General features: G+C 41.6%; 2 protein-coding genes across 2 annotated transcripts; both read right to left on the reverse strand.

Moving 5' to 3' along the window:
• Nucleotides 1–2,265: 2,265 nt before the first annotated feature.
• tas2r202 (taste receptor, type 2, member 202) lies at nucleotides 2,266–4,221 on the reverse strand. The gene is made up of 2 exons (XM_076104863.1): nucleotides 4,055–4,221; nucleotides 2,266–3,850 (listed from the first exon to the last, which is right to left on the reverse strand). The coding sequence occupies exon 2, from the start codon at nucleotides 3,657–3,659 to the stop codon at nucleotides 2,682–2,684; it is 978 nt and encodes a 325-aa protein (XP_075960978.1). The 5' UTR covers nucleotides 3,660–3,850; nucleotides 4,055–4,221; the 3' UTR covers nucleotides 2,266–2,681.
• A 2,963-nt stretch (nucleotides 4,222–7,184) lies between these two features.
• Nucleotides 7,185–10,538, reverse strand: vsig8b (V-set and immunoglobulin domain containing 8b). Its single transcript, XM_076104239.1, has 7 exons — nucleotides 10,466–10,538; nucleotides 8,889–9,058; nucleotides 8,502–8,703; nucleotides 8,106–8,258; nucleotides 7,881–8,003; nucleotides 7,543–7,681; nucleotides 7,185–7,440 (listed from the first exon to the last, which is right to left on the reverse strand). Exons 1-7 carry the CDS (start codon nucleotides 10,536–10,538, stop codon nucleotides 7,185–7,187), a joined length of 1,116 nt encoding a protein of 371 aa, XP_075960354.1.
• Nucleotides 10,539–12,707: the final 2,169 nt, after the last annotated feature.

Genomic DNA, 12,707 nt, shown 5'->3' on the forward strand with positions numbered 1-12,707 from the left:
TTGGGAGTTAAGTGATGGGTGCTGGTTTTGCTAATCTCGATTGCTAATGGCCTGTTCCTTCCTGTCAGATTTTAAAGTATGGGATATCACTCTCCCCGCGAGTCTCAGGAGCAACAAACATTTGAAGTGACGTTCACCCATGCAAGGAGAGCAGCGTTGCAACTGCCAGGTTTGGCTGGATGCACAGGAACATCTCCATGGAAACAATCTCAATACTGTAGACATGTTTACAGCTTCATGCTGCACAGAATCCAAGGACATCAGCACAACAGTCTCGTTCTTTTCATGTTCATTGCAGGCGCCTTTCCAGCTTCCTGTCAATTGACAATACGCCAATGAGACATGAGTTTTATGGAGTCTGAGGTCACACACACACACACAACAGACACACACACACACACACACACTTTCCATTACCTTGAGACAAAACTCAAAGTAAAGCAGTTGGAAAGGTTTTTTTCCCCCAGGAGAAAGGTACACAGATGGTTAAAAATTCATAAAAATAATTTTAGAATTTTGAGGTTCATGTACTTCAATTCTGTGCTGTTGTATCTATACTCCACTGCAAGTCAGGGGGAAATATACTTACTATATGTATCAGCTATAACAACAGCTATAGTGACTTTTTAGATTTTACATTAAAAAACCTAATGCTATCAAATTAAATACACTGTTAGATATTAACTCAGTGGTTCCCAACCTTATAATCAGTCAGATGTGTTTGAGTAGTTAGCAGTTCCACCAAAGAGACATTTCCCCTCCAAAATCCTCACATGGTTTCATTTGAATAATTGTTTGCGGCCCAAAGAGGTCAGATTTATTTCATGACGCTTTGAACTCCACTACCTTACTGTGTAGTTAGCTACTGTGTAGGTGGAGCTAGTTAAACTTGCAAATTGCACCTCGGCCCGCTACAACAGTAAAATGATGCTTATACATGAATGCAACAGTATTGACAATCCAATAATGTCATGTACTGCACAATTATATGTCAGTCATAGGGAAGGCATTTTCTGCAGAATGAGTACCTGATACTGTAAGCTCATTCAGCTGATAATATCTCTGTGCTTTTTAAGATTTTGAATGCAGGACTTTTTACAGTTTTATTTGTACTTTTACATAAAGGAAAAGTGCTTGTGTAGACATATTTGGATATCTGGAGTGCCTACTAACCAACATACTGAAAAATACGAAACCCAGTCAGTTTTTGTGGGCTGCCTATAGATCAAACTTGTGATTCAACAAGCCATTCAGATGTGACACATTTTCTTAAGTCACATGCAGGCTCATTAGAATATAACTCCCGCCAATTGAGTATTTCCCCCCCACCCTACCTTCTCAAAGGTGCACCATATTTTTCTCACATGCTAATCAGAGCAGACTGCACTTTTCAGGAGGGCTTAAAGAGACAGGCACTAGACAGAGAGTATGAGAAAATGTGCTTTTCAAAAATTCTAGTAGAAAACAAAAGTACAGGTCTGAACCTGAATACAAGCGTAATATGTCCCCTTTAAAAAAAGGATGTAAATACTTTTTCCACTGCCATTTCCTGAGCAAGTATACAGATAGAGAATAATATGATTGTATTGTGTTACATTATTGCATCATATTGGCTAGTATGTTATCATACTGTACTATTTATGCCCCTGTCATGCCAACCCAAGTGCCTCCAACAGAGAGAGCTTGAAGCCAAGGCCTTGGTACAACTCCCCCGCATCAAAGGAAGATGTGCACTTTCTTATTTTGGCATTCAACTGTTGGAGGCATCCCAATCTTCTGTGTGGAGTGGGATTAGCTGCACTATCGTATCTCTGCTTTGAACCTCAATTGGTGATGCCAGGGGGCGTGAACCAATGGAGCATTGCGAAGAGGTCTGCTGCCTTTTTTTAAACCCTATTTACAAAGGGTAGGTTTGCTGGGCATGAGTGTACTTTTCAGGAACGCCCAGCTTCACACCCACACACACACACACAGTTGCAGTTAGACACAATCACACCTGGGAGCTGTCGAGGACAGACGTGCACACTTCTGTTGAGGACCAATGAACAGATACACAAGAGAAGTTGACGATCATAAGTGCTTTTCCCTGTCAAGTTTATTTTTTTCTCTCGAAACTGTTGCAGGAGTTTGGACTGGCAACCTTCCAGTCATAAGCAGGCTCCTGTTGTCCCTGTGCGCAGTTTAAATGATCTGCAACCTGGCACAGGAAAAACTCTAAAAACCTCTGTGATGAAAAAAAAGAAAGAACTCAGGCTGTGTATGCTTTCTTGTTTTATTAATATGCTCTGTACTCATATTTTTTAACATATTTAGATGGGTGCAGAGTTACATCATGTTCAGGCAACCACGCTTGGGGATCTAGTTTACAGGCCCGACCATTATTTGTTCTACTGAAATATTAATATTCACAGATACAGTCTGATGAGCGTGTGATTTGGATGGAAAGCATGGTTACCTGGCCGCTGTGATCTGTGCTTCACTTGAACTGCTCTAACCTGCTTCTCTAACAAGGCTAACACAGCTAAAATACCTTATTGATGTAAGACATTGTAATTGATAGTGATTAAGCAGGACATTAGTCAATTCTGTAAGTGCTACCACAAAAGACAAAAGAATAAGTTACTTCAAAGCTTTAAATAAGTTCAGACAATGGCCAATTGATTTCAGCACAAATTGGCTTCTCAGGTTTTACCTTTTGCAGTAGAGCTGCGTTCGGCCTTTTGTTCAGGCACCTTCAGACAAGACAAACACGGATATTCATCCAGGCCGATGTTAAAGTCGTGTATCAGAGCTTTCCAGAAAGTATTTTTTCCGTAGATCAGCACCATGGCGGTGACTGTCGTGTAGATGGACGTGAAGAAGAACGTGAGCGTGATGATGTTCTCGTGGTTCACCGATATCTGGTAGTTGACGTACAGGTCTATCACGAGGAAGAGGATGAAGACGGCCACTAGAGATAAAGCCATCTTGATCACCCTCATCTGAGAGCCCAGCTTTGGGCCGTGGGCTCCGTTGGTGGTGGCTTTCATGTGGCGGAGATGGATTGCCAGGTGGACGGAGATGGAGATGCAGCATTTCATCATGAGCAGCCCTGGCAGCACATCAGCGAGGAGCAGATACACAACTTCGTAGGCCTTGCCAGAGGGGGTGTTGGGCATTAAAACCCCACAGTCTTTGTTTGCGATGGTGAAGTTTTCAGGCTGAAAGACCACTAGCATCGGCATGCAGGTGCCCAAGCCAAACAGAGGGATGAGAAACACAGCTAAGCTCACGTGTCTGAGGATGGCAGCCTGGATCTGTGTGTAGCAGTGATTGGGTGTGTTCACCAGCTTAGTGCTGTAGTAAAACGTGAGAAAGCTAGTGTCCCACATGATGGTGAACTTGAGGCTGTAGATGAACAGCAGCATGACAGTGTAGGGCATCTCGGCCATGCGGCACTTACTGTCCACCTCATCCATGGTCATCCAGAAGTAACAGACCAGCTGGTGAGCCACGCTGGACAACGACAGAGCCAGGATGATGGTTTCACTGGAACTCCATTTCTTTTTCTGCCTGTAGTTCCACAGACTCTTCAAGAAGATGTAGACATTAAAGAAGACGGTTGTGATGGCCAACAGACCTGTCATTACCCAGAGGGACGATTTATTCACCCCATACATAGTGATGATCTTTAAGCAAAACACATCTGGAATCTTTATGAGAATAACTTATTCCACAGTGTGGCACTCAGCAGTGTGTGTGGGGCTCTGAAGTCTTTTTGCTTTGTTCAAACAGATGACAAGAAGACAAATAATTACACACACACACACTCCAAACCAGAGGATTCTTCATTTCACATTGGTGGTGTGGCCTGGGGAAAAGAGTTACACATTTAGCTTCTGAAATACATACAAAATATCCAAATATGCTCAATTAAAATCTTGATTCTTAATCTCTATTATGGTTGAGAACATATGTAAAATATACAATTTGGACGGCCATATGCAAATCGAAGTAAAGTGCAGCTGAGGTAAGAAGGTTAGAGCAATTAGGGTTTAAGAAACATCCATTTTACCTCAAACGAAGCTCCCATGGGTTGGACGAGGCTTTTCATCGCTCTGAATCCTACTCAAGTTTTCTGCGTACACTCTCTGTACCTGCTAGTCATCACAATATATTGTCTGACTCAATATCTTTGGCTGCAGTAGAAGAATCCTTTGTTTTGTTTTGTTTATCCCTAGCCTGAAGTTGTCTGCACGATGCTCTCAGCAAGGTGAAATCTTTGGATTTACGTGTTCCTTGACTGGGATTTATATATAAGCATATGATTTGCATCAGTTACGACCACAGATAGTGGTGGCGGTGTATTTGCATTGACACGGGGTGTTCAGGATATGTGCTCATTATGAATATCCGGGGAGTTTACTGTATATCAATCAGCGCAGCATGACAGCTCAGCCAATCCACAGACCACACTCTACCGGACTCCGCATGCAAATGGTTAATCCTGCGGCTCTGCCACTTATTTACAAACACCAAACCACACACACACACACACACACACACACACACACACACACACACACACCTATTTACCTGATAAGAAAAGCAAATCACTTGTGAATCACCTTCAGGCGTCTTTCTAATGCGCCACCATATCAACGTAGTTTGTTGTCGAGGAAACTGACTTTGTAGAAAGACTTTAACAAGACATTGACTTAAATAATAATGTTTATATTTCATTTATATTTTTGTTTGCTTGTTTTAACGTAATTGCATTAGTATTTAAAACTGACCAAGGTCCTCTGCCATGTTTTTCTTTCTGAATAACACCTTAACTTAGCTACATTTATATTATAATAAATAGTTATTTTCATACCAAACAATCCAAGACGATCCAAAGACAAATTTCAAAGACACACGTTGCCTTTTTGTACAAAAGCATAAAAAGCTCATTTTCATGCATAAACTCGTTGAATAAGTAAAAGAACACTCTGCTGTGGGAGTCTTTGCTTTCAAAAAAAGAATTACTCTGCCAACACTGAGAAGCCCTCTAAGAAACCTATAACTAAAAGAAGAGATTATCTGGTTTCTAAGTGAGGTTGCCAGACAAGTATTTGAAATAAATTATTGTATCTATTTCCCCAGTTCATGCATGGATCAAAGCACACACCTGTGTACGCACATAAAAAAAGAGAACTGATTCTTCTCATGGATATGCATTTCTTTAATTTAAATGATGTAATCAGAAAGATGAAGACATGGACATGTGCATACAAAAGTCAACAGTTTTCAATTTGTCTCCATGTGAAGCAAACAAGGGACAAAGTCAAACACTGCAAAGGCTCATATGTAAACACGTTTTGAGTGTTTGTGTATGTGTGTGTGTGTTTGCTGTGGGAGCTGCTAGTCAACTTCTCAAGAAAAGTTAATCTAAAAGAGAGGGAAGCTTGTCTGAAAATGAGAGTGCTGACTCCGGATTCTCCGGAGTGTGGCTGCAGCTTAGCGCTCCAACTACTATCTGTTTGAGTAACAACTAGTTTACTGACTGCTGAGCCAAACATGGGGGAGAAACTTACAACACATCAAATGCAATTTTGCTGCGCTTTGTTCTGCAAATGAAAACAATTCCAGGAGGCAAATGCACATAAGAGGATCGGAGGCTAAATTAACTTCACAGTCTGATTCATGAGCAGCTCATAGTTTGAATCTATATTTATAACAGCCCATGGCCCTGTTCTTTAAATGTAGTTTAAATAAGTCAGGCTAACAAGCACATATCAGGCTAAATTAATCCTGTTTATTCTCATCCAGTTACTTTGGTTCCTTGAAAGCAGTTTGAGGATTGATTTGAAAAATCCTGGATGAAGTTATCTGGGGCAGCAGTGCACTCTTATTTTGAAAAGTTGAAACCGTGAGCAGCATTATTATGATTGGCTGAGTGCTGATCATGTGATTGTGGTTACATGTGGTAGGTGTGTTAGCAATCGTCCCAGCATGCACCGAGGCAATAGCTGCATTCATAATCTTACTGTGTTCCTGGTGAAATGTTGTTCTACTTTGTGCTCCACAATGTTTCCACACTTTCATCATTGTTAAACAGTCTGCGAGTGATGTTGGTGCATAGTCCCCACTGTCTACCAAGGTATTCATAAGCTTGTGTTGAAAAGTAAACCTCAAGAGTATTTTTTTAAAGTAGCTTTAATTGCACAATCTTTAGCAAAGTGAGTCCCGCAGTTAATAATTTAATACATTGTGGTGTTTAAACGAAAAAAAATCCTATTTTTAATATAAAATGAAATGCCATATATTCTGTCTCCATGTAAGTTAGAACCTAACCATGAGAGGCCCTTGAGCGGACATAAGTTACGCATACAAACAAGCAATCATATTATTCTTCTGGCTAAGAAAGGCAGCTTTGATAAACCAAAAGATCCAGACTCATGTAAAATTGTCAACATGGTATTCTGGATGATTTTTGTTATCCACAACCAAAGAAAGGACCCTGAAAATAATCGGTCTCTAATCTGTGAAAACACACAATGTTTGTCTGACCATGTTCATACACCAATGATTTTAACTCCTAGTTCTTCATTTTCAATGCACTCCCAATTAAGTCGTTAATTAAACTGTATTTGAACCTCCGGACATATAGATCATTTGATTTGACATAATCACATCACATTTTTTTTTTTCAAGAGATGGTTACATTCTGGGAGTGGAACATGTGTTTCAAATGTTCCATTATGCTGTGCCAGCCCAGATATCATAAAGCAATAAAAGATGAGCTTTAGATGATACTCTCCTCATCAACGTCTCAGTTAAACATGTTTTATTATCCATATATTTAAAAAAAGTAATACATTGTTTGAAAAAAGTAAAAATAGTCTTTTGATATTGATATAGATATATACATTTTATATACAGTTTTAGCTAAATCAGTGTAACAATAATAGTGCAGCTAGTCCATTTTGAAAGTCAACCAGTTGGACATTTTTGTTTGTACAAGAGCTCACCCCTAAGATTCAATTATACCCGCATCATTCTCCAGTTAAATATATTGAATTGCACTTTTTGTCATATACATACTATACATTGAGTTCTTTACAATTTCATATTTTTTTACTTAAAGTAAAACGTCCCTCTTCAGAATGCATTGTTTTTTTACTAAAAATAAAAAAGTCTATCAGGCTTTTGGTTTATAGTTACACAGGGTATCCAAATTTTTGGTCGTATTTGAGGGAACCAAGGCCTTGCCCTGCAGCAGTTGGCTGTGATCTGCCGTTACTCTCGCCATTGAAGATGGGACTGGGGCCTGATTCACTGACACTGGGCAGGTTTTTCCTCACAGAGCTGTAGTGCACCCCGGGGTGGGTGCGGTACGCCAACACTGAGCGCAAACTGGAGGCTCTGCTGGTGGGTCTGCTGGTGGGTCTGCTCTCCGGGGCCTGGGCATCCTCCCTGAGGAAACAAGTCACCAGTTCACAGGTCTCCCTCAGATGAACCTCATATTTCAGACTAATTCACGGATGTTTCAAATTGTTTCCAGCTCTGGTACAGTACCTTAATTCGTTTTGGACCTCTTTCTCATAGCGACGCTTATGGCAGCAGCAGATCAGGAGCCAGATGAGAAACAGGAGGAGGAGCAGCAGCAAGAGAGCACCTATCACTGCCCCAGCTATGACACCCGCCTTATTGGTAGCTGCAAAAGAGGACATGGTGCTTTCAGAACACGCTCTCCGCCTTTGTTATTCCAGCTTCAACAAGAGGCTGTCATGTCCTGTTACGACTTGCAGGAAAGACAGCAGCAAATACTGGAAAGCATGCAGTAGGAAAAAGGCGGCCTTCAGGATGGAAGAGTAAGTAGGCCTAATTAGGAGTAAAGTTAGACGATGACTTACGGTTGTATGCATGCAGTGCATATTTACACTGTCCTTTGCCTACGGCATTTTTCGCCTCACACACGTAACTTCCAATGTTGTTGTCTGTATGGTTCTTTATCAAAAGCTCCCCAGTATGTGGGTCTTAATGAAAGAAGAGAGCATTCAGTACAATTATATTATACAAAGACAGCATCATGACTGCAATACAGAACAGCATTTTCGTCTGATAACATGTTTCCTTACCTTGGGTGGCAGTGGATGGTAGTGCACCTCCGCTCTCTCTCGACCATGTGTAACTGAGAGGAGTGGATCCCACAGAGGATTCGCAGCGGAGGGACACTGGGCCACCTTTCTCCTCTCCGCCTTCAACCCAACACTTTGGCATTGACGGGGGAACTAGTGAAAGACAAAATAAATGAACACATCAATGCTTTAGTTTATCGTGGGAGGATTAGAGGTGAGAAAGAGGAGAAAAATCTGAAGTATGGCTGCAGAGGTGAGGTGTGATCACTGACTGAGACATGAAGAGAACCTAGAGAGAGCCTCCACATTCCATATGAATGAACATTTGAAAAGAAGAATGGGAAGGCAGAGAAAACGAAAACAGGTCAAACAGGTCAAGAAAAAAATCCTCCTCACCCATCACCACCAGAGTGACTTTTCTCATGTCGACACCCGGCACCTTCTTGACTTTACACTGGTAGGTGTCTGTGTCTGCGAGCCTCACATTAGAGAGAAAGATGGAAGCATCTCCCTGCTTGGGGTCCGCTACGAAGTTGAGCCTTTTGGAGACCCCGGGGTCGCCGTAGTGGTGCATCTCGCCCCCTCTATAGGATAAGATCTGAGATGCAAAGATGGGTTTGAGTGATGACACATCTTCAAAAGCAGGTTTTCCCACTAACAGAGCTCAAAGGTAAAGAGATAACACCCACTCTTGCATGTTTAATGAATTCTCTACTGTAGTATTTTGTCCAACCTCCCAGACAGGTTTTACAACAACATCCCTCTCTGTCTTCAAATACACACCAGTTGGTCTTTCTGCGTCATGTCTGGTCTGACGTTGGACCACTCAACGTCCAGCTCTCCCGTGTCATGGGGGCCGGGGGTGAAGGTGCATCCCAGGGTTACTGTCTCCCCCTGGGCCTTTTGAATCGTCTGTGGCCCTGAGGACGTCACCTCCATTGCCTCCGTCACATCTGATGGATCAGAAAACGTCACGTCAGATTTGTCTCCCTCCAATTTTCATAGTGTTCTACCCAAGCCAAGAGACAACGTTCTCCGTCTCAACTGCATATATATTTTTCCAACTAAATGGTCTCAAGCTCTGGGCTTGTGCTTGTAAACAGTCTCAGAGTGGAGTAGGTGCTGATCTGAGACAAATTGGCCTCTTAAGTCAAACTTAATTGGATTTGGAGCCGGAATAAAAAGAAAAAGTGGTACTTTTGTGAAAATTAGTTGTGTATTAATTTAAACTCCTGAGGCTCATTAGTTGTCAGAAATATATGGGTAAATGACGTACTAAACGTACTTGACAAGTGGCAGTTAAAAGCGGTTTCTGGGTTGAAACACACCCTGCTTCTCACCGTTTACGGCCATCGTAGATTTGAATTATTGCTGATAGCTTGGTGTTAATAGAAGGAACTCAAAGCTAATTGTTATTACGTGGCGGCATGTTTCAACAGATCCAAGCGATTTATCTTGATAATGCTGTCATTCAACTTCTCAGACATCTGGAGCAAATTTCTTTTTACCATTTCCCCATCTAGGTAATTAACCTTCACTAAATGTCTTAATGGACCACGTTGATAAATCAAACCAGCCTCTCTTTTGAGACCAATAAAATCCAACTCTCTGAAAACACTTCAATGCCACAAAGCAAAGTACGTCAGAGGTATTTATAAAAGCATGTAAATGGAAAATGTCACGAAGGGATTCTGAAAAAAGCTCAAATTAGTCAGTGAAATCTTTATACTGCCAAAGCCCTCTTGGGCAAAATGATGGGATCTATGGAAGATGTGTTTTCCATGTGGAGAGGCAGTCACTAAACTTGACACAAAGAGCTTCAAATATCCAAATAGACACCTTCTCTTGGGCCTATACGTGGTAGGAGTATTGCATGTATATGTACATTTTCACTCTGCTGCATGCATTTCATTTAACTTCTGCTTTTATGTTGTTTGTGTATCAAAATAAAATGAAGCCCAAGAGTAATTCCTTCACTGGGGACGATGACGTCTCTGTCTTTCTTTACAAACACCAGTTTGACAGGAGTACATATAAGAAAGAGCTATGAATGTAATGCAGGGTACCCGTCAGCCACCCACATTATATGTACACAGTTCATTGATTGTCTGCAATGCAATTCACTCAGTGGTATTACTGCCGTACCATCAGCTGAGAGAAGCTGAGAGCCTGCCAGACTGGCCAGTGTATAGTCACAGCCCAGACACTAAAAACACCAGTTCTGTAAGTGATCCTATAAATTCTGCTCTCTATGATCAGAATACCTAAGCTTTCTCATAAAAGGGGCCTTCAGTGTATTTGCTTTGGCCTTACTTATCTGAAACCTCACACACATTCCTGAGATGTAAAATTAGACTCACCTGTCGTCAGCCGAATAGTGAGCAAAAACAGCACAGCCGCCTTTAGCCTCACGCTTGTGAATACAGGCTCCATTATGAACCTGAAAGCAAGTGCAACATGAAGTGAAGAATTTCGAGAATGTATTTGCAGTGATTGTCCACTACCGTTGAGTGTTTTTATTTTGACTTTCAATTTATTCCATGGAGGGGAAAAGATCTCTACGGTCATCTACCCCTCGAACACAGCTGTTTGTCTGAAATCTAACATGCACGTTGGAGTGGAAGTCTTACTTAGTGGAAGTCTTAATTAGTTTCCCTTTCTTAGAGCAGGTGCGGTCTAGAACACTTGTGAATACCAATGTAAAACAAGCAGAGATAAGAACTGTTTCTTTCTGAAGTACACACTACCAAGAAAACCAAATAGAGACAAATAAATAAGCTCTGACATACCTTAAAGTTTGGGAATAATCCAAATGTCCTTGGAAACCTGGCAGTGCTTCAGTACTGGTTGAGCTGGCTTATTTTGTTCTCAGGTGAAACTCAGTAGCAGTAACTATGGCCACACCCTCTCTGTCCATAGTACAGCTGTTGGCCACTCCCAGAGTTTGGAACATTTAGGACCTCCTCCAAGTATGTTTTCTTTTAGGAAACTGTTTTTTTGTAAATTGGAAATGTTTAACATCATTTAAAACAAAAAGTAAATAGAACATCTGTTTTGGATTTGTCTTCTAATCACAGGCTCATGTGCAGTAGTTTATGACAGAGGTTAATTATTACCTGCCAGTGTAGAGCTGTTCAACAACTATTTTGCTGCGCTGCATTTTTTGATGGTAAACATATCTGTCATCTGTCATTACATAATGATGCATATCATGACTTCCTGTGTGTCAATATAATTAGATTTCTGTATGCTGTAATGTAGTTTGGATGTTGTGAAATTGATTTTGCCAAAAAAATATTTGGTATGTAGTTCTGCTTTGGTGGTTGAACAACAATGTAACTTCTTTAATGGGCTGCTCTATTTCTTCTTACCCTTCCCTGACACACCCTCCTCACACACCTGTGAAACCACACTCACTGACAGGCAGTACACAATGACCCGTGTGCTGATTTGTACGTCATTGCCGAGATGGTGACTGAGCTGCAAACTGCAGTGCAACTGCGTCACTAATCAGCCAGTAAACAAAATCTTTATTCGATGATTAAGCTCGTCACAGAAATCACAAATAGTTTGAGCCATACAAACCAGCCTAAAGTGTCACAATTTCTTTCAGCTATGAATGATTTGGTGAAATTGAGAGTTTGTAATTGGAGTTCCAGATATCATCTGTTTTACAGTACAAAACCTCACTGTGGCAGGTGACCCAAGGTGACTGCCAGGGAAGTTGGATGGAGCAGTGAAATGATTCGGTATTGATTACGTGAGAGTGTACAGTAGGTGATGTGAGCATGGAGCATGCCATTTGCCGTTAGGAAACCTAACTGCTGGGTTAATGCAATCCTGCCAATAATTAATTAGTGTTCATTAAAGAGATGAACAAATTAGTAATGCTCTGGATGAAACGTGATCAGAGAGTCAATTTGAAATCAGCACCCTGTGTGTTTGCAAGCTGGATATGGGCTTCATGCAGCGTGAATGAGTGACATTACATCTATGAATCTGGACAAAATGTGTTCATGAGTGATCCTGCAAATGTCAGGGTGTGTGTGAAGCTATGCGGTTAGCTGCTTTACCAGCAGGTGGTTAATTGCCCCACTTGTTCCCCCCGTGGTTTAAGACAAGGTTCTGGCACCGGAGCACTGCGCTGAACAGACTGTGTGACAGGACAAGGCAAGACCAAAGAGACAGTACTGGGACACAGGACCACCATGAAGACCGCAGGAGCATGATGAATATGCTTGTGACCCCCGTGCCAGAGCAGCCTTTTTGACATCCAATGCTTTCTTAATTATCCCACAAAACTTGCTTGATGAGAGGTAGCCAAACTCCTGCCTTGTCTTTGCAGCCAAGATTCGAATCTAACCCCATCCATCTTCCCAGATTTGGCAAAGGTACCCCAATCACACCACAGGGTAGCAAACAAACCACATTGACAGATGTCCAAATTACAAGTAAACAGCCGAGCAGAGGAGGCACACAAATGACCAAAGCAGGGAGGGGTTGAGGCTACAGCCAGCAGCCGTACTGAAATAGCACGGCAGCGTGAGTCACGGTGTGTCAATGTCAGGCAGCCGGTTGGGCACATATATTCATCTTTTTAAG

This window comes from Anarhichas minor, unplaced genomic scaffold (assembly GCF_050575085.1).
Source record: "Anarhichas minor isolate MPS153535 unplaced genomic scaffold, ASM5057508v1 ptg000030l, whole genome shotgun sequence".
Taxonomy (NCBI): domain Eukaryota; kingdom Metazoa; phylum Chordata; class Actinopteri; order Perciformes; family Anarhichadidae; genus Anarhichas; species Anarhichas minor.

Bases quoted from the DNA above. Each gene is read 5' to 3' on its own strand.
- tas2r202 (XM_076104863.1), bottom strand. From the start codon at position 3,659: ATGTATGGGGTGAATAAATCGTCCCTCTGGGTAATGACAGGTCTGTTG.
- vsig8b (XM_076104239.1), bottom strand. From the start codon at position 10,538: ATGGAGCCTGTATTCACAAGCGTGAGGCTAAAGGCGGCTGTGCTGTTT. The intron at 8,004-8,105 runs GTAAGGAAACAT...TCTTTCATTAAG, and splicing joins ACCATCCACTGCCACCCAAG to ACCCACATACTGGGGAGCTT. The intron at 7,441-7,542 runs GTACTGTACCAG...TTGTTTCCTCAG, and splicing joins GAGGTCCAAAACGAATTAAG to GGAGGATGCCCAGGCCCCGG.